Genomic DNA, 23,890 nt, shown 5'->3' on the forward strand with positions numbered 1-23,890 from the left:
CACATACAGTGACTCAGGAGGAAAAAACAATAGGACCAGCCACTGGCAGCTAAAGCTATTCAAGTAGGTGGTCTGTGTGATTCGTTCAGCTGCCCAGCTCACTCAGTGTCACCCAAATATGAGAGTGAACCCCTCACTTAGATAAATTGATAATTGGGGGTCTGAGGCCTATTTCACTTGGTAGGTTTGTTTAATTTGGTCATTAAATTGTCCCATGAACATTATTTTAGGTTCACAATCCTCCCTTTTCCCATTTATTTGTTTTTCATCATATAACCTAGAAATGCAGAGCATTTGAGTCATCATTCATAAGGCCATTTACTATTTCTCATCCTTCAAAAGTGTACTAGTAGTTAATCAAATAGTCCAAGGCTATTTGTTCTGTATAACAGGATTTGTAAACAGAACACATAATACATAGCACATGCCCCCTTCCCAATATGCACACTGCCACTGTCTGGCAACTGGGGATTCATTTCTGACTAATGTTAGTGAACAGGAAACAATTATTACCAAATGTGTTATAAACTTGTACAGAGTAAAAAAGTGGTGTTTACTTGAATGCAAGGTTTTGACTTCGTGATTTGTTGTCGTATGGAATAAGTAGAGAAAATCTATGTGATTGCTGTGAGCTTAAGAAATTCAAGAATGTACTTTCTAAATAACAGAACATAGTCAAACAACAGTTCAAACAGAGCTATTGTACCTTCAACAATTTTACAAACTGTAAAAGTAATTCCCTTCCCACTCCTGCTTTCACCCTAGCCAGAGACAATTTTATGCTTTTACTTATGAACTGAGAGTATTGGTTTAAATCCCTCTGTGAATATTATTTCATTTAATTCTTGAAATGGATCTGCTGAGCAGGTGTTTTTACCATGATGGGAAAGCTTACTCTTGGAGAATTTAGAAACTTACTAAACATTGGGAGTGGGTTTATGAACCCACACTGGGGTTTGGGGTTGTCAAAGGGAAGATACTTAAAACAACTCATGGTTGGAAGATTGGGTCAAGCTTGGACTAAATCCAGAGACAGACCATGATTCAGGCAATGAGGATGGTTGATTTGAAACTGAAATCCAGTTAAAGATTCTGGTCTATGAGATGACTCGATGCCCGCTCAGTTGAAGTTGTTGATAGTTATTACAGTTTCTGACTTTAAGTGGTTTTCCCTGACATAGAGTTCTTAATCTCCATTGTTCCTGGAGTTCTTTGCCAAACCCTGCCTTCCTCAGACTCAATAGATAACCTTTAGGAGGTTTACTAAACACCCTGTTCCTTGAACTCTCCAAAATGAATTGAATCTTCTCTCATCCTTAACTCCTTTCCTTCCATTTGCAAGATTAACTCTGTGGCCATTTGTACCCTTGCGTTCTTTGGATATCATTTTTTCCTGCTTCCTCAAGCACATGCCTCACCAATGCTATTTATTGCTATTAAATATTTAGGTCACTGGTCATGTTTTCTCCTCTTCAACTTAAGCAGTTTTTATTTTATTTTTTTAAAAAAAAGAAATTTAGTTACATATTTTAAAGGCTTTCCATAATCTACTTTTCCTTCAAATTATCTTTCTTTTCCTACTTCGTTTTACCCTCAAATTACAAAATAAGAGACTGTCTGTCTATCCATCCTATCCCTGAGCATGTAGAAAACTCATTTCGTGATTTCTTATTTACTGGCTTTTATATTAGAAAATTTCCATTTTATTGAAAGTAATTATTAAGTTTCTAATTCATTTGACCTCAATGTGTGAAAATACTTTTTGGCTTCTGTAAATCCACTGAGTGTTTTAGCCATTTAAAGGTTTGTTTTGTGTGAGAAGGAATGTGCAGGTCATACTAAGGGTAACGGAGCTAGCTATAGGTTGGGTGTTAAAAACTTGGTTATAAAACTTGGATTTATAGCTAAACAGACATGAAATGTTATTCAAGTGGCTCCCAATCTTTATTTCTAAATCACAGTTTGGAAATTTGAGGAGGTAGTGGGCATTGTGCAAAACATAATGAAAACCCTCCCCACCCGACTTCAACATCCCTGCCCCCACTGTGCCTGATTTTGGTATTTCTGGAGTCTGGCTATTTTCTCCTTAGGGCTGCACCATTGTGACTTACTGCTTTGTGCATAACGTCATTTGTCATTTGTTATGTTAATAACACTACCAAAAAGAAAAGGACATCATGGAGCAAAGCAGGGAAGCTGTCACCTTCCAGCTTTATAGAAGGCTTTGAAAGCAACCAAACAAGGGAAGAGCCAGAAGCAGGCAGCTCACAAGTTACATTCCTGAGCGCAGACACAGAGCTGAGGCTGTTTTATCAAGAACAGAGACTCAGAGACGGCCTGCAAATGAGTCTGTCCTTGGAACACTTTGGCTGAGTGTTCACATCCCGATAGCCACCCATAATCCAGAGTGAAGAGTGCTGGAGACATGAATAGACCTCATATCCAGGCTTAGGATGAGAACTGGCTCACAGCCCAATGGAGAGAGCCTGCTCAGCAGGCTGTGGTGGGCCATCTGATCCCCAAATACAGTAGGTGCTGTTGGAGGTCGGCTCCAGCCAGGTCATGACCCCGGGATTCTCAGATGATGAGGCTATGCCTGCTGTTCATGGAATAGTATTTCCAGGTAAATATTTTGTAATAATCATACCATAAAGTTAAGTTTCTTCTGGCCAGTCATGGCAAAAGCGTACATGACATTAGAGATTGAGAAATTGGCCTTGTGTGGTGGTTCCTTAAGCAACCTATGTTATTTCTTACATGCTACGCTCACTGAAAATAGGGTGGGTGAAGGAGACAGTGAATAAATATGGAGAAGATAAGGATTTGCATAAAGAGATTGGAGAATTCAAGAGAAGTAAGCATGGTTAAGCAAGAAAAAGCGTAAAATAACTCACTCAAGAAATCAGTTTGGCATGATGAATACTCTATATTTTTTGTTTTTGTTATAAGATATTTACTTTCAGTGAGCAAACTGCTAAGATGAAATTTTAAAAATAGTTGTTTCTTTGAATACTTCACTTAAAGTGATCTGGTAAAAGTAAATCACATTAATTGCATGCATATTCATAGACTATATGGCCACACTGCTCTGAGCATTCACAGTTTGACATGGAATGGAATTTTGCTGTTTTTGTATTTGTTAATAATAAGTCTCAGCTAACATGTAAGTATATATTTGCTAAATAATCTTTCTTGGATGTACAATAAGAATTTTTAATGGGGAAGATTACTTGTCTGTAACCTTCTGACCTTTGGTTAAGAAGAACAGTTACTAATTTTTAGATTGAAGTTTTTTTTTTTAAGTTTAGATTGACGTTTCTTACCATCCCAGCTTAAGAATCAGAATATCATACAATGATCATGGGCTTTTCCAAATCCTTAAGATGAATGGAAGCAAATAATAAGTGGCATAGAATAGACCCAAACAAAATAAAAATTTCCTCAAATTACTTCCTTATTTTCTTGGGAGGAATACAGAATGCATATTTCATTCCCTCTTTCTTTGTTTTTATTTTTTATGTTCTATTTGTTGGATTAAACCATTTTTAAAATGATAATGAAGTTAATAATAATGACTACTTAATGAACATCCACTAGGAGCCTTGTGTATTGCATATTTTTTTAAAAAATCCAAATGATAAATTTTATTCTCCTCAATTTTTTAGATGTAGAAAGTGGGTCAAAAAACTTAAGTTCACACAACCAGTAGCTAGCAGAGATAGGTTTGAGTCTCAAGTTTAACTCCAAAGCTTTATCGATTACATCCAGAGACCCATCCATATTATCTATACATTAAAAAGCCTAAGCGACCTTTCAACGGTTCGCCCATTCGACCAGCAGCTATGACGTGCACTGACCACCAGGGGGCAGATGCTTAACATACAGGCATGGGAACATGGAACAGACTGATGAATCTCAGAGAGAAGGGGGTTGGGGGGAGGGTGGGAATCAGGCCGAAACCAGCAGTCTGACATTCCCTGAGGGGGTCCCAGATTGCAAGAGGGCACAGGCCAGGCTGAGGAACCCCACTGGTGCACGAATCCATGCACCGGGCCTCTAGTCTGTGTATAAAGGTTACAGAAAGTAGAGCTAGGTCATCCTTATGGAAGAAGGAGGCCAGTCATGCTAATATGTCTTACAGAAAATATCAAGCCTGCTGGACCTTTACTGCTGTCCCCCTCAAGAGGAAATGGCATTCCATGGGAAATTTTCCTTGAACTACTAGCTCCATAAGAGCACAGCCATTCTTTATTCTCTTCCTCAGGGTGTTATCATTCCTTCTTCCTGAGCCAGCAGGCTTGGCACATATTCCACACAGTAATGGTTAGTTGAAGGAATCCAGGGCACATTTGCTTAGTTCCCTATTTCTTTTCACTTTTCATTGTTTTGGAGATTGATTATTTATAGAATCCTACCTTAATGAGTTCTCTTAGAGAACTAGCTACATATATTTTTGTCCCAGTAGATAATATAAACGAAAACTGCTGTGCTGATGATACACCGTGTTTGAAGGAAAAAACATCCTGCCTAACAGATTTGTGCTCAAGTCTTAATCCATTCACAGTCTATCTGTTTGACTTTCTTCCCATAATTATCATGCATTATTTAAGTAAAGACAATATATTTAAATATATCTATAATGTGAACTGCTCAAAGTTTAGCTACTTTGTACCAGATGACATGGTGGAGTATATAAACTGTATGAGGGATACTCACATGATATAAGCCAAGAAGAGAAGTGCCATTTTTGTCTTAGCTTTCATACTGGGCTCAGTCAATGTGGGACCTCCCTCATGAGGAAAGATAAAGATCAAGCATTGTAATTCTAGTTCAGTCTGAATGAGAGGTCTGATTTTTCAAAATGTTTGGAGTGTCTGACGGTGAGGAGGAGGTAGGGTATTTAAACAGGTTTGAACTAATGGTGTTGGAATAGGAAAAGGGAGGGAAGTGGAGAAAAAGAGGTTAGGGTGGCATTTGATGGCATATATTATATATATTAAATTACATTGTGATTTCCCTGTGACTTATCACCAAGAAAGTCATTATATTTCCAGCAGGTAAGAGAACTGACTTTCCAATTTGCCACATAAAGTTCATCATTCTCTCCAACCAACTTGCTTTATTTTAACTCTAAATTAGTGCTTTAGATACAAAAATCTTTGCTGAGTTGATGTAGCTTTTTATGTCCCATCATCTCAATTGCCATTAGATCATTTGGTAAAGACTTTAATCTTCTCCAGGCTCTCGTTTTTCAAGTTTTAGTGGGCTAACACTATGGTCATTTTGCTCAGTTCTAGAAATAGGCTGCAATCAGACACTGAGGAAACAATCATTTTGTCTTTCGATTGGAAACAATAAAAATAGTTGCTGCTTATTACTCCCTACACTTCATTACTATTTTATTTTTATATCCTCATTGGAACTAGTATGAATCATAAGTATATGAGGCCTGTGTCATTTCTGTCATTGAAAAGTCAAAAGACCCAAGATTTAGCCTTATGGAGGTGAATTCCTTTCTTGGTACTCTATTCCTACATTCTAGGAATCATTACCAGAAGAACGATGGTGTCTGTTATGCTTATATTTATGGGTGCATTAGTTTTAAGGCGTGATAACTGGAAATATTATGTCTACAAACACAGTTCACTTACCTTTATGAAAAATAAAGGTAAGTGAACTGTGTTTGTAGACATAATATTTTTATGAAGAGCAACACATGCATTGATTTATTTCTCCTTTCTCTCCATAAGCCATGCAACTTTAAGTAAAGACATGCTTAAAATAAATATAGATTCTTAAATACAACTAAATTTTCTTTTCTTCACTTAACTGTTATAGATGTGTTATCTAAATGTGTATTTTCTTTATACTCAGAAGAAGGAATTTCACTTCTCTGTGCACCTCCTAATCGTTTCACAACTTCTGATCCTCTATATTCTGAACTACTCCAGGCTATTCTTCAGAGGAAAAAATATTAACTTACTCTTTTTAGCTTATCTTTGGGGCTAAAATGATTTTCATTCCTCTTTTCAAAACTGTCCTGGATCTACTACTCAAAAAAGTTCCACATGGCCTTGTGCTCTGTCTCAGCATCCAATGGAAGGCACCTGCACCATTGAAAAGGGTCCCTAAAGGGATGCATTGTTTGGAATTGCTCAGCTCCTCTAGAACAATGGCTTTTATTCTAGAATTTTTTTTATCAAAGTCATAACAAGCCTCAATCCCTCTGCAAATTTGATAATTTGATTCACATGTTTAATTCAAAGCAATGAATTAACTAATTTAGAGTTATTAAACCAGCAGCCTGCCGACTTGAGGAAGAAACAAAACAAAATTTAAAAAGCCGACTCTACAAATTTCCAACTTGTCCAGACGGTAAGAAAGACACAGACATTGACTCAAATACAGCTGCCAAATCACATAAAAGTTTCAGCAGCTCTCCGAGGATGGCTTCCATTTCCTTTTCGTGCCTCTTCCTTGTGAGGATGTAACAACCTTTAGACGGAGGGCTTGCTCTGCTTCAGCTCCATTTGGCCAGAGCGCCCTCGTTAGTCAGCATCATTGACTACGTATGTGCACCATCAATATGGGAGATCTGTCAGATCCCTGATACCGAAAAGGAAGGGTCCTGTAATGCTTACTCAAATGAATTTCATTTTTAAACATCAAAGGAATGGTTTCTTTCAGATGGTGCTTTGTTTATAATTGTCCAGGCCTCTTTTTTTGTGAGCAGGAGATGTATTGTGTGCAAAAGTAACTAAAATGGGCCACAGACAAGGACCCGAGGACACAGCTACTAGTTAAATCATTTTTAGGTCTCTTTCCTTCTTTTTCTAGAGTAAGTAGTGTTTATGATGTGTTTTGAAAAAGGAAAGAGATAGTTCGGCAAATGTGGAGTGGAAGTTTGTCGAGTGTCATGAAGAATAGTCTTAAGCTTGACAGGCAGCCAATATTGTGAATATGTTTACATAATAATAAGGGCTTGGGAATTCATTAAGATTTTCACACCGAAAAAAATTACGAATTCTCTTGTGTTGGTACTAACATGGGGAGCAAATTGCTGCTTCAGTGACTTTCACTCTTATTTATCATTTATTTTTACATTTTTCCTTTTTTAACAAAAAGTGCAACTTATGTAAAGTGCATAAGCCTTACATATACAGCTTGATAAATGTGATGGGTTTTTATTGTGGATTTCTTTGCTCAAATACTTTACATAGTGCATATCTGGTAAAGCCTGCAATTGTGATGCAATTTCCTAAATGAGAAAAACTGCCCATTGCTTCCAGAATACTTTCACCACATCTTTTTAGATATAATTAAAAACTCAGTGGAGGTGAGTCAATGGCTAAGTCTCATTCTGTGTTTCTGAACCTACAGGTTGTCAGTCTCCATGCACTAGAGTAGATGCTTACCATCAGCCTATGGGACTCTCCTGAGAACAAACTATAGTACAAAACCTTGAAAACAGAGTTTAAAAATTATATATATGGACACACAAATATGTCACACACAAGCGAATGTTGAGAGGAAGGAGGAAAAGAAAAGAGAGAAGATTCATATATTTAGGAAGCCTTCTATATTTACTTCACTCCAATTTGACCAGACTTGTTCCATGGACCCTTATCCTTGGCACTTGTCATTATATTGTTCCAGAGTTGTTTTGGGTACCTGGGAATTTCCTCAGCAACATGGGTCTCCCCTAGAGTATAAGCTCCTTGTGGACAAGAATGTGCTCTATTTTATGTGGTCATCCATTCCTCCTTTGCTTCCATCCTCCTCGGCCCTTGAAGGCATATAAAGATCGTAAGGATGTCTTAGAACAGGGGTCCTCAAACTACGGCCCGGGGGCCACATTCAAATACAGATATTGTATTTGTTCCCGTTTTGTTTTTTTACTTCAAAATAAGATATGTGCAGTGTGCATAGGAATTTGTTCATAGTTTTTTTTTATTTTAAACTATAGTCCGGCCCTCCAACGGTCTGAGGGACAATGAACTGGACCCCTGTTTAAAAAGTTTGAGGACCCCTGTCTTAGAATGAAGAAAGTAACAGAAAAACCTCTGATTTCCTAGCAGTATCTCTACTGCTCCCTGTGGCCACCACGCCCACCCATACAACTGCTCTTTGATTGAGATTCAGGAGCTCATGCAAAAGCTCTCTATATGTACAGTAGCTCATACTGTGTTGCTTAGCTCAAAGGAAAACCTGATTTTTAAAAAGTGTACATTTACTTCATTTCTGCCTGATGTCAAAATATCACTAATGTCAGCTATCAGAGTTGCAAGGTGTCGTGAGCCCCAGGACAGAACTCTTGTTATTTTTAAGTAAAATTGAAAGGCACTCATATGAGTCATCTATACTAATAATAGAGGAATATGCAAATTGTCCAGGATGCTGTCACAGTAACGACCAGACAGCAGGCTGCGTGGGGCGAACAGGCTGGTAGGGGGGTTAGTGAGGGATGACAAAATGACTGAACAAGCAGGCTGCCTGGGGCGACCAGGCCGGCAGGAGGGTTAGTGAGGGACAACCAAATGACTGAACAGCAGGCTGCGTGGGGTGACCAGGTTGTCAGGGTGGGGCAGTTGGGGGTGACCAGGCTGGCAGGGGGGCAGTTGGAGGTGACCAGGCCAGCAGGGAGGGGCAATGAGGGATGACGAGGCTGGTAGGGGGGAAGTTAGGGGTGATCAGGCTGGCGGGGGGGGGGGGAGTTAGGGGCGATCAGGCAGGCAGGCAGGTGAGCAGTTAGGAGCCAGTGGTACCAGATTGTGAGAGGGATGTCCGACTGCCAGTTTAGGCCTGGGGATCAGGCCTAAACTGGCAGTCGGACATCCCCCGCGGGGTCCCGAATTGGAGAGGGTGCAGCCTGGGCTGAGGGACCCCCCAACCCCCACCTCCGTGCATGAATTTCATGTACTCAGCCTCTAGTCATAATATAAGCAAACTGTGTTACCCTCTATTGCATCAATATCAAAACTGTGTGATGAAATCTTCCTTCAGGGAAGGGGACTTGGCTCCCCAAGACTTCCTTAAAATGTTTCTCCTCAAGTCTCTTTCCTTCCTTTTTCTCTCCAACATCATTGATGACAGGCGTGACTGGTCACTGATGTAAGAATAATCAAAGCTTAATCAATACCAGCACCAAAGCTGTTTATAAATTAGTGGAATTAATTGAATCTTTAGGAGTTCTAAAACAGAATATAGACTATAAACGTCAGTGGTTATCTCTTTCATTATATAAAATTAAAAATAAACTTCATTTGCTGCCTAATTGGCAATAATGCTATGCAAAATTACCACATCTCACTCTTCGGGCAGAGGAGAGATGATGGGTAAGACTCCTAGATTATCACACCTAGCTCCTCAGTAGGTATAGTCTCACTTCCAGTGGCAGTCTGCTCTTTTACTTTATCACCTTTTTTTCATGGTTTCTCTAGTAGTTGTATTTTGTATTGAAAACTAGATATCTAGGCATAATATTGTTGAAGTAAACTTTTAATTATCTCAGGACAGAGTGTACTTTTTAGCCCTTAAATACACAGTTTAAAAAGCTATTATGACCCTTATTTATTCTATCAGTTAGAATTTCAGGCAACACTAGTGAGGCTGATAATTTTTATCCCTAGTGTCTGCTCAACAAGTAGGCTGCTTCTTAGAGATCAATGTCTGAAAGGGATAGGCAGAGAACACCCAGAACACCCTGCCATTTTTGGTAATGTATTCGAGTAGCAGCAGAAATCAGAATACTATACAAAGTATATACACACCAAAATTATATCTTAAAAACAAAAGTTAAATAAACATATATAATCATAAATTAAACCTCATTGGAATTCCTCTTAATTTCTTGTTCTGAAATTTTGTTATACAATTACATATCCGGATTCCAATTGTTATCAATCATGAATTCCTTTTGTCCCGATTTTTATTATTCTTCAAAAAACTTTAAAAACAGTGAGTCAGGTTTGTGTCATGGTCTGGTGTAGTGGAAGAATGGTGGCCCTAAGAATCAGGTACTACCAGGTGCTTGCCAGCTATTTGATTATTGCCATCTCTAAAACTGAAAAGGATACTTCTTTTCAGGGTTGTTGTGAGAATTCAATATATTAAAGTGCAAAAAATTCTATCACTTAAGTTATTCATGTATTGATAAATTTTTATTAGTGTATTACATTGTGGGTACATCTATGAAGTGATCATTATGTATCCGGCATCCTGCATGACTTGGGCAGAGTGTGGAGAAATTTTATATTTTTTAATTTAATTTCCACTGTGTATCTAAATACATATCCAAATTTTTAAAATCATTTTAATTAGGATTCTCTCTGGAACTTCATAAAAATGTTACTGTAAATGTTTAGAATGTTTATGTGATTGATTTGAATATTTGTGTTAGAGGTTACATATAAATTCACAAGGTGATATATTTTTATGATGATTGCTTTTAGGAAAATGTTTATATTAAATGTCATATATTTTAATGTGCAGAACACCACTTACTAACCCTGTGTCTTATTGTGGATATTTGCTGCCCAGAGTCACAATTTTACCCTAGACACAAAGATCCTGTGTTGCCTAAACCAAAGACCCAAATTTAAGTTGGGGCAGAGGGCTTGTCATGGCAGTCAGAGGGTGAATACTTGGAGCACACACTTGCTGCTGGGTCCCTCAGACAAGCAATAAATATTTAAAGCAGCATCTGGAGTTAGGCACAGGGGGTTTGAATCTCAGATAACTAAATTGTTTTATTTTTAGTTTAATGCTTGTAAAAAAAGAATATAATAATAATACAAATCACCTCAGGAGTTTCTGTGAAGAGTAATCATGTTCTGTATATATTCATTATTATCAATATTATTGTCATTTACAATTCAAAATTATTGATAATTTAATATCATTAATAATGATAATTTAGTATTGCCTCTATCGCTACACCCCACAGTGAATCTATTTCATAAACACACACACACACACACACACACACACACACAATTTTTTCTTAACTGTTAAAAAAGGTAATTAACCTGTACACATTTAACAACTATGAATATTAAGAACATTTATTTAATGCTTAACATTTATAGATCATGGTTCAGAGACATTATCTCACTTTGATCCTTACCTCTTAGAGTCTAGAAGAAAAATCATTATTATTATCCCTGTTTGAGAAAGAAATAAAATTAAAGTCCATGGAAGTTAAGTGACATGATCAGACTCACACAGCTAGTCATTAAGAATAGATATTAGCACCCACAACTTTGCAAGAATAAATATAGGAATTCAAGTACTGAAAGCTAAAGGAAGGGGATTTTTTTCTCATAAGTTTCTATAGTACTTTTGGGACTTAGTCATAAACTAACAACATAAAATTCCGAACCGATTATTATATACTTGCCATAGTAAGATGTTGAGTCTTCTGAAGGTCATCTTCATTGTTTAGTCTGTTGTGACTGTGTTATTTCATAAATGATGTACCTATTATTGTTTTAATAAGGCCCTCTGATGCCACACCAGAAGTAAACCTTTTATAGAAATGTAAATAGCAGAGGTGGCAAGAGGTTGACAAAAGGAAACTTTTTTTTTCTGGAAGAACAGTCTTCACATAGCTTGTGTATCACATGCGGGGGAAGGAATGCCATCCTTCTAACACTGTGCTTGCTTCTAAGTGAAATGTTTTTCATTTTTACAGATAGCGCTAACAGAAACAAGTAAATATTATAACCAAAAATTTAGAGGCTCTGATAACAACTAAGGATGTTAACATTTACTATGTTCTACCAGAGTAATAATTCCACATGCCTCAAAAGGAACTCGCCTCTCTAGTAATCAGAAAAATACACATTAAAACCAAAAGCTATACTTTACTTCTCTCAGCTTGGCAAACATTAGGAAGATGCATAACAATTGTCTGAAGGTTATTGAGAGACAGGATTGACCTGATCAGGGTAGGATCTGCAGCCACCCTCCAGGAGAACAGTATAGGGGTCCTCAGAAGAAAGCTTATACCCTGACCTGATCAAGTGCTCTCACTCTGGGCATGTCCAATAGGGAAATTCATATGCAAGTCCATGACATGTTGTAAAAATTTTCATTTCAAAACCATGTCAAGCAATTTGAGGCAATCTTCAGGCCATTTACTAGAGAAATGTATAAGGAAAGAATGTCATGATTGGCTCACTATGGAATTAGAAGCAATACATTTGAAATAGCTAGAACAAAATAGAAACATAGTATTGAGAGTAATTTGAAAAATAAAACATTCAAAAAATTGATACAGTCGTATCAATATATCTATAATAATAAAAGCATAATATGCTAATTACACTGGACATCCTCCCAGACGAAGCTGGGTCCCGGGTGCCAGAGGGAAGCTGGTGCCAGCAGCCGGGGGAATGAAGGCCTACTTTTGCATGAATTTCGTGCATCGGGCTTCTAGTATTTTAATAAATAACTTCCTTGCAATATGTGGAATATTAGAAATGCTAATATGTGATACTGACTGCAAGTGTAAAACAGAAGTCAAGGAAATGATACTTCTTGGGTGAAGTGTATTGGTTAATAAAGTGTTATTATATTATCTTTATTATCATTATTAGTCTTATAAAAAAGTTGTAGAGCTACCAGGTATAAAGGAGTTATTGACTATAAAAGTCACAACTCAATATTATAAGCTTTATGCTTTCTTCCATAATTTTGTCCATATCCGAAACTTCTTGATGCTTTGTAAAGTTTTCTATAAATTTTGGTTTATTTAGTTCAGTTCATGAACATTATGCTCAGTTTACTTGATTGATGATAGAGGTAGATGATAGATAGATAGATTAGATAGATAGATAGATAGATAGATAGATAGATAGATAGATAGATAGATGACAGACATATTCTTATCAAGATATGATCACATTGAAAACATTATCAGACTTTAAATACATTGCCAGCCTGAAAGTATCTTTTGAATCATCCTTTTAATTGGGGCAGGTAGGTACAATAAACAGGTAGGAAAAAAGAAGGATTTGGGTAAATGTGGTTCAAAAGAAGAAGTCTGATATATTTTAAAGCAATGTTTATATTATATTCGTTAATTTTATTCTATTTCCTTACAGGTTTAGATGTTTATTTGGCTACTTGGCTACTGATTAGAGAACACAAAATGAATAACTCAACAAACTCCTCTAACAATGGCCTGGCTCTGACCAGTCCTTATAAGACATTTGAAGTGGTGTTTATTGTCCTTGTGGCTGGATCCCTCAGCTTGGTGACCATTATTGGGAACATACTGGTCATGGTCTCCATTAAAGTCAACCGCCACCTCCAGACCGTCAACAATTACTTTTTGTTCAGCTTGGCCTGTGCTGACCTCATCATCGGTGTTTTCTCCATGAACTTGTATACCCTCTACACTGTGATTGGCTACTGGCCTTTGGGACCTGTGGTGTGTGACCTTTGGCTAGCCCTGGACTATGTGGTCAGCAATGCCTCCGTGATGAATCTGCTCATTATCAGCTTTGACAGGTACTTCTGTGTCACAAAACCGCTCACCTACCCTGTCAAGCGGACCACGAAAATGGCAGGTATGATGATTGCAGCTGCCTGGGTCCTATCCTTCATCCTCTGGGCGCCGGCGATTCTCTTCTGGCAGTTCATTGTGGGGGTGAGAACTGTGAAGGATGGGGAATGCTACATCCAGTTTTTTTCCAACGCTGCTGTCACCTTCGGCACTGCCATTGCAGCCTTCTACCTGCCAGTGATCATCATGGCCGTGTTATACTGGCACATCTCCCGAGCCAGTAAGAGCAGGATAAAGAAGGACAAGAAGGAGCCTGCGGCCAACCAAGATCCAGTGTCTCCAAGTCTGGTCCAAGGACGGATAGTGAAGCCAAACAACAACAACATGCCTGGCAGTGATGACGGCCTGGAACACAACAAAATGCAGAATGGCAAAGCCCCCAGAGATGCGGTGACTGAAAACTGTGTCCAGGCAGAGGAGAAGGAAAGCTCCAACGATTCCACCTCCGTCAGTGCTGTGGCCTCTAACATGAGAGATGATGAAATCACCCAGGATGAAAACACAGTGTCTACTTCCCTGGGCTATTCCAAAGATGAGAACTCGAAGCAAACATGTATCAAAATCGTCACCAAGACCCAAAAGGGTGACTCGTGTGCCCCGACTAATACCACCGTGGAGCTGGTTGGTTCTTCGGGTCAGAACGGAGATGAAAAACAAAACACGGTCGCTCGCAAGATCGTGAAGATGACTAAGCAGCCTGCAAAAAAGAAGCCCCCTCCTTCCCGGGAAAAGAAAGTGACCAGGACAATCTTGGCTATTCTGTTGGCTTTCATCATCACTTGGGCCCCCTACAACGTCATGGTGCTTATCAACACCTTCTGTGCGCCCTGCATCCCCAACACGGTGTGGACAATTGGTTACTGGCTTTGCTACATCAACAGCACTATCAACCCCGCCTGCTATGCCCTTTGCAATGCCACCTTCAAGAAGACCTTTAAGCACCTTCTCATGTGTCATTACAAGAACATAGGCGCAACGAGGTAAAACATCTTCGGGATGAAGGAAGGTGGTCACGGGGAACTTGGGAAGAAGAAGAGGGGTAAAAGAGCTAGTTTTAAAATCTCTGCCATTGCACTTTATAGTCTTATTATGGATGTGCAGTTAAGGAGCTCAAAAGTGACACTCTTTTGTGCCTCTGCTCCAGTTTGGGAAACTCTCACCTCATAAGCCCTGCCAATGTAGGAGCAATGAGACCATGAAAGCCACACGTTGAACATGTGGATTTAAGAATGCTCTACACTTTCTGTCTCTTGAAGAAGGGCTTCTGAATCTGCAATTTTATCAGTTTCTGCACAAGAAGAATACTAACCTTGCTCCTTTTTTGTTGTTGTTCCCATGTATTTATATAAGTCAATGAAAGGCTACAGTTACAAGCTAACACGGAGACTTAAACATAAGGAAATAGACATTATGCCATAGAGAAGTAAAGAAATAAAACCAAAAAGAGCGTAGAAACAACCTCAGAGTGCTAAGCATATATTACTCTTCTTTTCTTATGGTTTTACCTGGAGGGTTGCAATATTATAAATGCTTATTTTTTACCTTTGCTTTTCCTCACATCAAAAGAAAACAAACAAAAAGCCCAATGAGACCACATCATTATTTTTCTCATTCTGGCATTTGTTTTTGTACTGTTCTACACTGTGTGAGGGCAAATTATAGAGGACTTGCACTAAACCTGAGACAGCCATGAAAAAGGGGCATTTCACCCCTGATCACTGTGTCCTTTGCATTTTTTGGTGGTATAACAGCCTATAAGGATATAGTTCAGTTATGATCCTTTATAGGAAATGGTTTCACCAATCTGATTTTCTCCCAAACTAGCTTCTTATTTTAATAGAATAGTCTCCCTAATACATAAACATGTTTGAGAAGCCAAAGTTATTTTTTTTAAATTGAGGTTTTATCAAATTAAATAGTTGTCATTAAAGTTGGAGAAAGTTTACTGAGGCCAGGCAAATTTTCAGATAAGAAAATGGGTGGTTAAAAGGACATTCTGTTTCAACCTGAATCTGCCTGACCCGCATGTGAAATGCTAACGTGTAAAACATGAACTTCTGGCCTTTGTCAGCAGGAAGAACATGCTGCCTTTTTCATTTTGAATTCTGAATAGAATTAATATACTCCCGTGGCACCAGTGACCTCTGGGTCAATCCCAAGAAATTAAGACCTTCCCCTCAATGCTTTCTGAAAGCCAATATTCAGCTCATGAGGCTGTTTAGAACCACCCTATGATCCAATGGAGAGAAAAAAATAAGCAATTAAAAAACATTTACTGAAACCATATATTCCTCATTCCTCAACTGTCAATTCTCCCTAAAAATTTTTAACTTCAAAATTCCATCAATAGAAGTATAGTAATCTCTGTGACAGACATGTAGTGGATAACTTAAACAGGCCAGGTGAGCTCAGCAGAATCTGAAAGAAGAATGTAGTGGCTGTACCTGGGTCATTCTCACATGTCTCTAATACTAGACCATCAGAACGTCATGTCAGGAACTAATACCCAAACAGTGGCTTTAAAGAATCTTCTCCATGTAGATACTTTTTATTTGGTACCCCAAATAAATATATGATTATATTATTCATGATTTAACTAGTTATTTTCATTCCTCCTTTGTTTTACTATATTCACTGTAGCCTTCCAATTAGATTTTCTAAAGATGACTCAATCAATGGAAATAAAAGTTATAAAACTTTTTTCAAATTTCACAGTCTGCCTTTTAGGTTTATGGTCTTCATCTTGACCAGTTATCTATCTATGTGAGCTGCATGACGACTAAATCAGTATTAGACATTAGCAATTTAGTTATTTTGTGTGACTTGCCTCATTGATGGCATCTCAACAATTTTGAGAGTTAACCAAAAGCACAACACAAACAACAACAAAAAGAACAGCCAGGAAGAAGCAAATTGCCAACAATGTTTTAATTTAACTTTATAAAAATAACTTCCTAGTTGAATAACTTTAGTCATTCCCCCTCGCGGCCGCCCCCCCCCCACCCCCCAAAAAAAATCTTTCATGTATAAACACACAGCATCAGTTCAGACAGATTCCTTCACACTACAATGATGTCAATGTAAACATTTACATTTTAAATTAATATTTATTTGTATTTTATTTCATCAAATCCAGGAATAAATTGTGTGGAAGGAGCATCAAGCCAATAGAGTGTTTGGTTCCCTTTAAACAAAACAATTGACTGGCTGAATGTTTCACTTACTAACTTGCACTACTATGATGTAGATTCAGCTTTAGTGGAATGAACTCTTTGGATCCAAGGATTGAGAATTCCAGATTCTGGTCTCTTGTAAGCAACAGTCCAACTCACTTTGAGTCAAATTGCCTGTTACTCGCCATTGTCATTGCATCCTTCCCTTTGTTCCTTTTATTTTTGGTCTTCGCCACCTGTTATTGAAAAAGAGAGCATCAAGGATTGAAGAAAGGAATTGAAGATAGACTGAAACATCTTGGAAGTTTTGTCGACCGGAATAAAAAAAATGGAAAGAATACTGAAAATGGTAGATGCTTAGACAAATATAGAGACTGGATTCAAAGGTTTGCATTAACTACTGCTGGATTTGTCTATTTCAGTGGCTTTCAACTGGGGATCAAGCCAACTTTGCCCCCCTCACAGGGGACATTTAATAATGTATGGAGACATTTTTGGTTGTCACAACTTGGGGAAGGGCTATTGGCATCTAGTGAGATAGAAGCCAGGGATGCCCCTAAACAGTTTACGTCGGACAGCCCCATCCACCTGCCCCAACTAAAAATTATGTGGCTCAAAATGTCAATAGTGCAGAAGTTGAGAAACCCTGGTCTGTTTCAAGGGATTCTAGAGCTTGCTTTGTATAAGTGGGAAATAATCCTGTATCACAATTAGAATATCAATGCAAATTGCTCACCTGTTTGAAAAAGATAATGCTCACCAATCGGGATTCAGACACACTATCATCCACTGAGTCTGGCGTACTTGTAATTCATAGATTGGGAACACAGGCCACATCTACATATCCAGAATCACCAGACCAGGCACATAGCACATTGTTTCCAACATCTTAGTGCCTGATTAGATTGCCACAGAATCCCGTCAATTGAGGTTTCAGTAGTTGGCCATTAAAATGGTTGTATTGATGTAGTCAGTTTCTATTGGAGCTAACATTTGTCCTTTCAAAAACATTAAGAGCCTCTTTCAGAAGCAGTATGATTCATCTCCTTTGTTTTCACTGGAAAGGTGCATATCTGTCAAGAATTTCTTCTCCTAGCAATAATGTAAATATCACAGAGTGGTCTTATAAGAAGAGGAGATTAAATATGTGAAAATGCCAGGTCATTTCTTGAAAAAAAAAAAAAAAAGAGAAATGATTACCCTTTTACCAGTTCATCATTAATCTAATGGCAGATCCTGTGTTAAAACAAAATCTAGTAAGTCATTTTACATTTGTCCAAACCTATAGAATGTACAACACCAAGAAGGAACCCCAATGCTAACTATGGACGTTGAATGAAAAGAATTATGTGCCAATGTAGATTCAGCCCTTATAACAAATGTACCACTCTGATGCAGATGTTGACAGTGGGGGAGGCTGTGCGTGTGTGGGGACCAGAGGGTATATAAATACTCTCTGTATCTTCTGTACCTTTCACTCAATTTTGTTGTGAACCTAAAACTGCTCTAAAAATAAAAGTACAATCTAAAATAATAATAAGTCACGTGAGATTAGCTTTCCAGCGTGGATGTGGAAGCTGGAGGTCCCACATACTCCTACTCTTTGTCCATTCACTGCTTTTTTTAATCCTGAAGATCTGATATTGGGGGAAATGGGAGTTCAAACTGATGACAATATACCTGTAGAGATGCAATCTACATTTATTTTCTCCTACTTAGTTGACACTTGCCTTTTCCCCAGTTTGATAATATCCCTTTCAACAGCCACAGCATTGGTGTTGCAAATAGATTAGGGAAGCACCCCAAGCCAGATGACTTGTGCAAAGTGTATTTTCAGCATGTATATACAATACCATGCCTCTCCAATATGCTTCTCTTAAGAGGGTGCACGCGGCAGCATGAACTGTGTGCTTATTTAATGTATCTTCCTGGGCTATGCTGTATGCTTAATATACATATTCTATAAATAAAGCAATGAAATGTATAATAGAAATACATATTTCTGTATGCAAATAAATATATTATCCACAAAAATCTTAGTATGCAATATGGTATATGTTGCTTCAGAGTCACAAGATAAGCTTTTATATGCCCACTTTTCAAAGAAAGTAGTACTTGCTTTTGAAGGAAGAGGTGTAAGAACAGCCAAAATCCTACCCATATTAAGACTAAAATGTTTTATACTCTTTGAAAGCATGGCATTGATTTTAAATATCTCTTGAAAGAATATATTAATAAACCTTTGCTGGTGTCACCCCATGTTTCAACAATGCTTTTTGCTCCTCTCTTTCTGGCCTCTGACTAGAACCTTCCTGGCTGTTACAGTCCCAACAGCTGTGTTGATCTCATGTCTGATTGCCTGATGAGATTGCAACCAAGTCATTGACATACAGCTTTGCTCAACTCCAAAGTAACTGATTTTTGTCAAATAAAAACTAATCATCCCAGGAAGAAAGGATGACCTTCAGAATGGTTTGCATTCTGAAAACCAAGGTAAAAGTTGTGCAAGCACTATATTTTATAAACCACTCTTTCCAATACAACACCCTATACAATAACTCTTAGTGTAATGTTACGGTGCAAGTTTCTCCAAGAAATTGAAAAAGAGAAGGTTTGTCTCTGTGTTCTACATTTTTTGCACAGCACTTGTTTTCCTATCTTCCTACCCACATTCCCCAGAACATTTTCCGTGGCCCATTAATAGCATGAGTTCTTAGCAAATATTGTTATGATTTTGGGTGTGCAATCCTAAGAGATGCTTGCATTTTAATAGAAAAATCATAAACATTGAATATTTGAAAAACTTATGTTAATCTTTAGATACAACACATGCAGTGGGAGAAATATTTTTTTCAATGAACTCCAGTTTTGTTCCAAATTTTGTAACATAGTCCAATGCCTATTCATGTCCTAAATTTCTTCTTTCAAGCCACAATCGACTCTTGTGAATTGCTGTATTCTCTCTACACCAAAATCATTTCTGGAAAAAAATGAAGGAAAAAACTGAGTTTTCTATCAATTCTCATTAGTTTCTTATTGTTCCAGTGAAATGTTCTCATTTCATTTTTTAGAATTTGAATAGAATCCTGTTCTGATGAATTGTTAAATGCTACTTCTAACTAGATGGTTGCAAATACTGAGACAGGAAAAAGAAAAAAAATTCTGCCCATAATAAACTTCTACTTTATAACATATATCAACCTTTCTCAACTAAAAAAGTGAAGAAGCAGAATGTGGTAAGTTGTGACTGTAGATATTTTTTAAGTAGGTGACATTGTAGAAAATTGGTTCTTTGGCTTCCTAAGCACACCCTCACACTATAAGTCATGGAAAACTGCAAAGAAAAAATGGCACCTATCTTCTGTATTTGAACAGTACACCCAGCTGTTCATCTGAATCTTTAAACTATATCTTTACTGGATATATGAATATCTTTGGAGGTTTTGTCAAATGAAAAATGAGTATCCTATTATTAATTTTTGAGGACCATCCATATTATTTTCCATAGTGGCTACAACAGTTTGCATTCCCACCAACAGTGCATGAGGGTTTCCTTTTCCACATCCTCACCAACACTTGTTGATTTATTAATAATAGCCATTTTGAGAGGTGTGAGGTGATATTGTGGATTTGATTTGCATTTTCCTGATGACTTATGATGTTGAGCAGCTTTTCATATGTCTATTGGCCATCGGTGTGTCCTCTTTGGCGAAGTGTCCATTGAAGTCCTCTGCCCATTTTTTTTAAAAAATATATTTTATTGATTTTTTACAGAGAGGAAGGGGGAGAGATAGAGAGTTAGAAACATCGATGAGAGAGAAACATTGATCAGCTGCCTCCTGCGCATCTCCCACTGGGGATGTGCCCACAACCCAGGTACATGCCCTTGACCGGAATCGAACCTGGGACCTTTCAGTCCGCAGCCCGACGCTCTATCCACTGAGCCAAACCGGTTTCGGCTATCTGCCCATTTTTTAATCGAATTGTTTGCCTTTTTGCTGTTAAGTTGTATAAGTTCCTTATATTTGGGATATTAACCCCTTAGAATTTATCTTTGGTGAATATCTTCTCCCATTCAATTCCACTGCGATGTATGACCTTTCTATTACTTTGAGCACTTGGAGCTGCTGGAATCGTGGGTCAGCTAAGTGGTATTGAAAAAAATTCTACTGCATGACAGTGATTGTATGGAGTCCTGGTATGAAAACATGCCTAGATTGGAGAAATCCATCATACACATAGAAAACACACCTAAAGATACATGCCTTAATTATGAGTATCCCCAAACACTATACAACTGTATAATATTGTTCTTTTAATATCAATACCACTATCTAGAAAGCTCAGGAGAAGATATAAGTGATGATTTCTCAGTACATTCCTTTGAAATCCCTCTCAGACATTCTTTTTAGCTTGATAGCTTCTTTTTTTTTAACCTATGGATGATATATAAATGCAGGAGTGATATTTACTCTGAATAGGCAACAGATGATCAAATAGTCAAAATGTATGGGATCGTGAATTAATAAACAAGAAGTCAGGCATGCTTGTTCCATTTTTTGGAACAAGTAAGATTACAAACCAGATTATTTTTGTTTTTCTTGGGATTTTCACTATTTCACCTTACTAATAAAAATGTACATTGGGTCATTTAAAGGCTAGATATTAAATGGCTAAATAAAACCATTTTATTTTTTTTCTCAACTCTGTTAGGTAACTTGGCCTATATAAAAATATAATCTGAACAACTTTGCATTTAAGCAGAAAAATAACTAAAAAGAATAAAATTAAAAGTGAAACAGGAACAATTAACCCTTGTTATGACATCCTGGTGATGGAAAATAATAAACAACTTAGGTATAAGCTCTCTTGAAGGAATAACAATAAATATTTAATAGAACTTATTTTTTCCAAGTTCTTTGTATTTTATTTTTGGGATGTTTATTTCATCTCTTTTTAGTATTTTTGCCAAAGTCCTTACTAATGTTGTTTTAAAAGTAATTTTTATAAATGTTTTGAAAGACAAACATAAAAATTGCTATTTTGCTAGAGCTTGTTGTTTCCATTTTAGTTGACGCTGTTACTCCAGAAAGAAAAAAAAATAACTAATTTAAATATCAAAACAAAATACCACCACAAAAATATGGACAAAGGACAGAATTACAGCTTTAAATGAAAAAATAATTCTGTGTAATGATGGTTTTCTTAAGTAATCATGTCTGAACATGGCATCCATTTCCTCTGTGGTCACACAGCTGTGAACTGTGTGATGGACTCAGGCCCTCAGTCACCCTGAGGAGAGCTCTGAACATATCAACATGCTGTGTTAGTGGGTACAATCACCAAAAAGTACAAGGAGTCATTTAAGGACTAGATATTAAAGGGGATCTTGTCATGATTAACTATCAGGCCCATATCAGGAAGTTAAAGCCTGCCAAGCCCTTTGTTGAACACAGAGTTTGTGAGAAACTCATTATCACAAGCTTGGGAGAACTGAAGAAAAATAAAATTATTGGAAGTTTGGAAATAATGAAAAAGAAAGCCAAAGTGTATGCTCATTGTACACCTATCTATTAGGAAACAAATACAATACTATTCTTTGGACATGTATAGGTTAAATATTTTATGTAACTGACAAATTGGAATTAGATTATTATTAGCTATAATTCCTACAAACCTGTCGCAATAAAGGAATCTGGTCTTTTTCTTGTTTCCATTCTTTTGCTTTTTATTTAAGAGTGAAAAAGAACTTTCATTAAAGAGAAACACATGCATAGTGTAGAGTGCTAGTCTTTTTTAAATTCTTTACTAAAAGACAATTACTTAAATGTATTTGAATTTCAAAACGTATAGTAAGGTTATTTAATAAAGAAAATGTACACACTATTGAAGCCTATATTCTTAAACAAAACGTTTTATATTTTATAAATTGTATGAGTGTACTTTTTGATAGCATCTTTAAAGATAATTCAATTTATATATAAAATTGATTAGATATATTATTCCTATTAATTCAATATATGTATACAAGTCTGCATAATTTATCCCCATTTTATTTAGAAAAGGAATTTAATGGAAAGTGATTCACAAATATAAGCAGTGAGGTATGCACCAATGGAAAATAGTCCACATACCAAAGGAGTGCTGGCTTAAGTGTTGATGATACATGTGTGCAAAGACATTCCAACTTCCAAATTCAGCAGGGAGGAAATGGTGCCAAATCCCAGAAATAGTTGGAAGATGACAGCAATTACATGCCATGACCTTGGATGTCTTTCTGCCAAGCTGTATTCCTAAATGAAGTATTATACCAGTCAGAGAGTTCAACAATAAAATGCTTTTTTATGTGATTTATCGTGGTTAGAACACATTTGTAAACATCTTGGAAGTCAAACTCTAGGCACTCCTGAGTCCTCTTTGAGATAGAATACCATCTAATACAAGTTTCTCATATGATAAAGAACTAATTTCAATGCAAAATAGCGGGAGCTCTGGCTCTAGCCTCAAAACTTTCATTTCACTTTCTCTACCTACCAGATGAAAACAGTTCCAGAAGACCTTCTCTATCCTCTGCTCTCCCTTTTCCAATATCTAAAGTATTGGACAGAGGGATTCCACATTTGCTTAGGTTTCTAGAAGTGCTTGGTGGGTGACCTCTGTAGGGAAGATTTCCCCTTTTTTATGTGCTTTCCCCAAATAATTGACGTTGAGATATTCATCTGGAACCCATTTCCTTTTTCCAAACAAGGAGAAACAAATCAAAAACCACACAAACGAATACCAAATGTTCTCAAGTATACAAAGGCCAAGAATTACTATGATGTGTAAGCTTAGAGATTATTACATTCTTGACAATGAGGTGATGACAACTCCAGCTCTAGGAAAAGAGTCATTCAGACATATTCATCCACTCAAATTTACAATAAACTGACTTTCAGGATTGATCAAAATATTATTTTCCAACTAGTCTCATCTTTGCCTGGAAACTTTCTTCACCCTTCTTTATCTACTTAATTTCTAACAATCCTTTATGTAAAAAAATATATTTGTATTGATTTTTAAAGAGAGAGGAAGGGAGAGAGAAGCATCCATGTGAGAGATTGAAACACTGATTGGCTGCCTCCTGCATTGCCAGGGCCAGCCTGAC

At 37.2% G+C, this 23,890-nt stretch overlaps 1 protein-coding gene across 2 annotated transcripts; it reads left to right on the forward strand.

The window, feature by feature from the left end:
• Window positions 1-13,153: 13,153 nt before the first annotated feature.
• On the forward strand, window positions 13,154-18,990 carry CHRM2 (cholinergic receptor muscarinic 2; the record flags this gene model as incomplete). 2 transcript variants are annotated; one of them, XM_081102285.1, is made up of 2 exons in its annotated part: window positions 13,154-14,550; window positions 16,995-18,990. In XM_081102285.1, 2 exons carry the CDS (start codon window positions 13,154-13,156, stop codon window positions 17,455-17,457), a joined length of 1,860 nt encoding a protein of 619 aa, XP_080958411.1. In that variant the 3' UTR covers window positions 17,458-18,990. The 2 variants fall into 2 exon arrangements, with proteins under 2 accessions (XP_080958411.1, XP_080958412.1); XM_081102286.1 differs by lacking the exon at window positions 16,995-18,990 and having other exon boundaries at window positions 13,154-16,572.
• Between the last annotated feature and the right edge of the window lie 4,900 nt (window positions 18,991-23,890).

This window comes from Myotis nattereri (assembly GCF_964212035.1).
Source record: "Myotis nattereri genome assembly, chromosome: 11".
Classification (NCBI taxonomy): domain Eukaryota; kingdom Metazoa; phylum Chordata; class Mammalia; order Chiroptera; family Vespertilionidae; genus Myotis; species Myotis nattereri.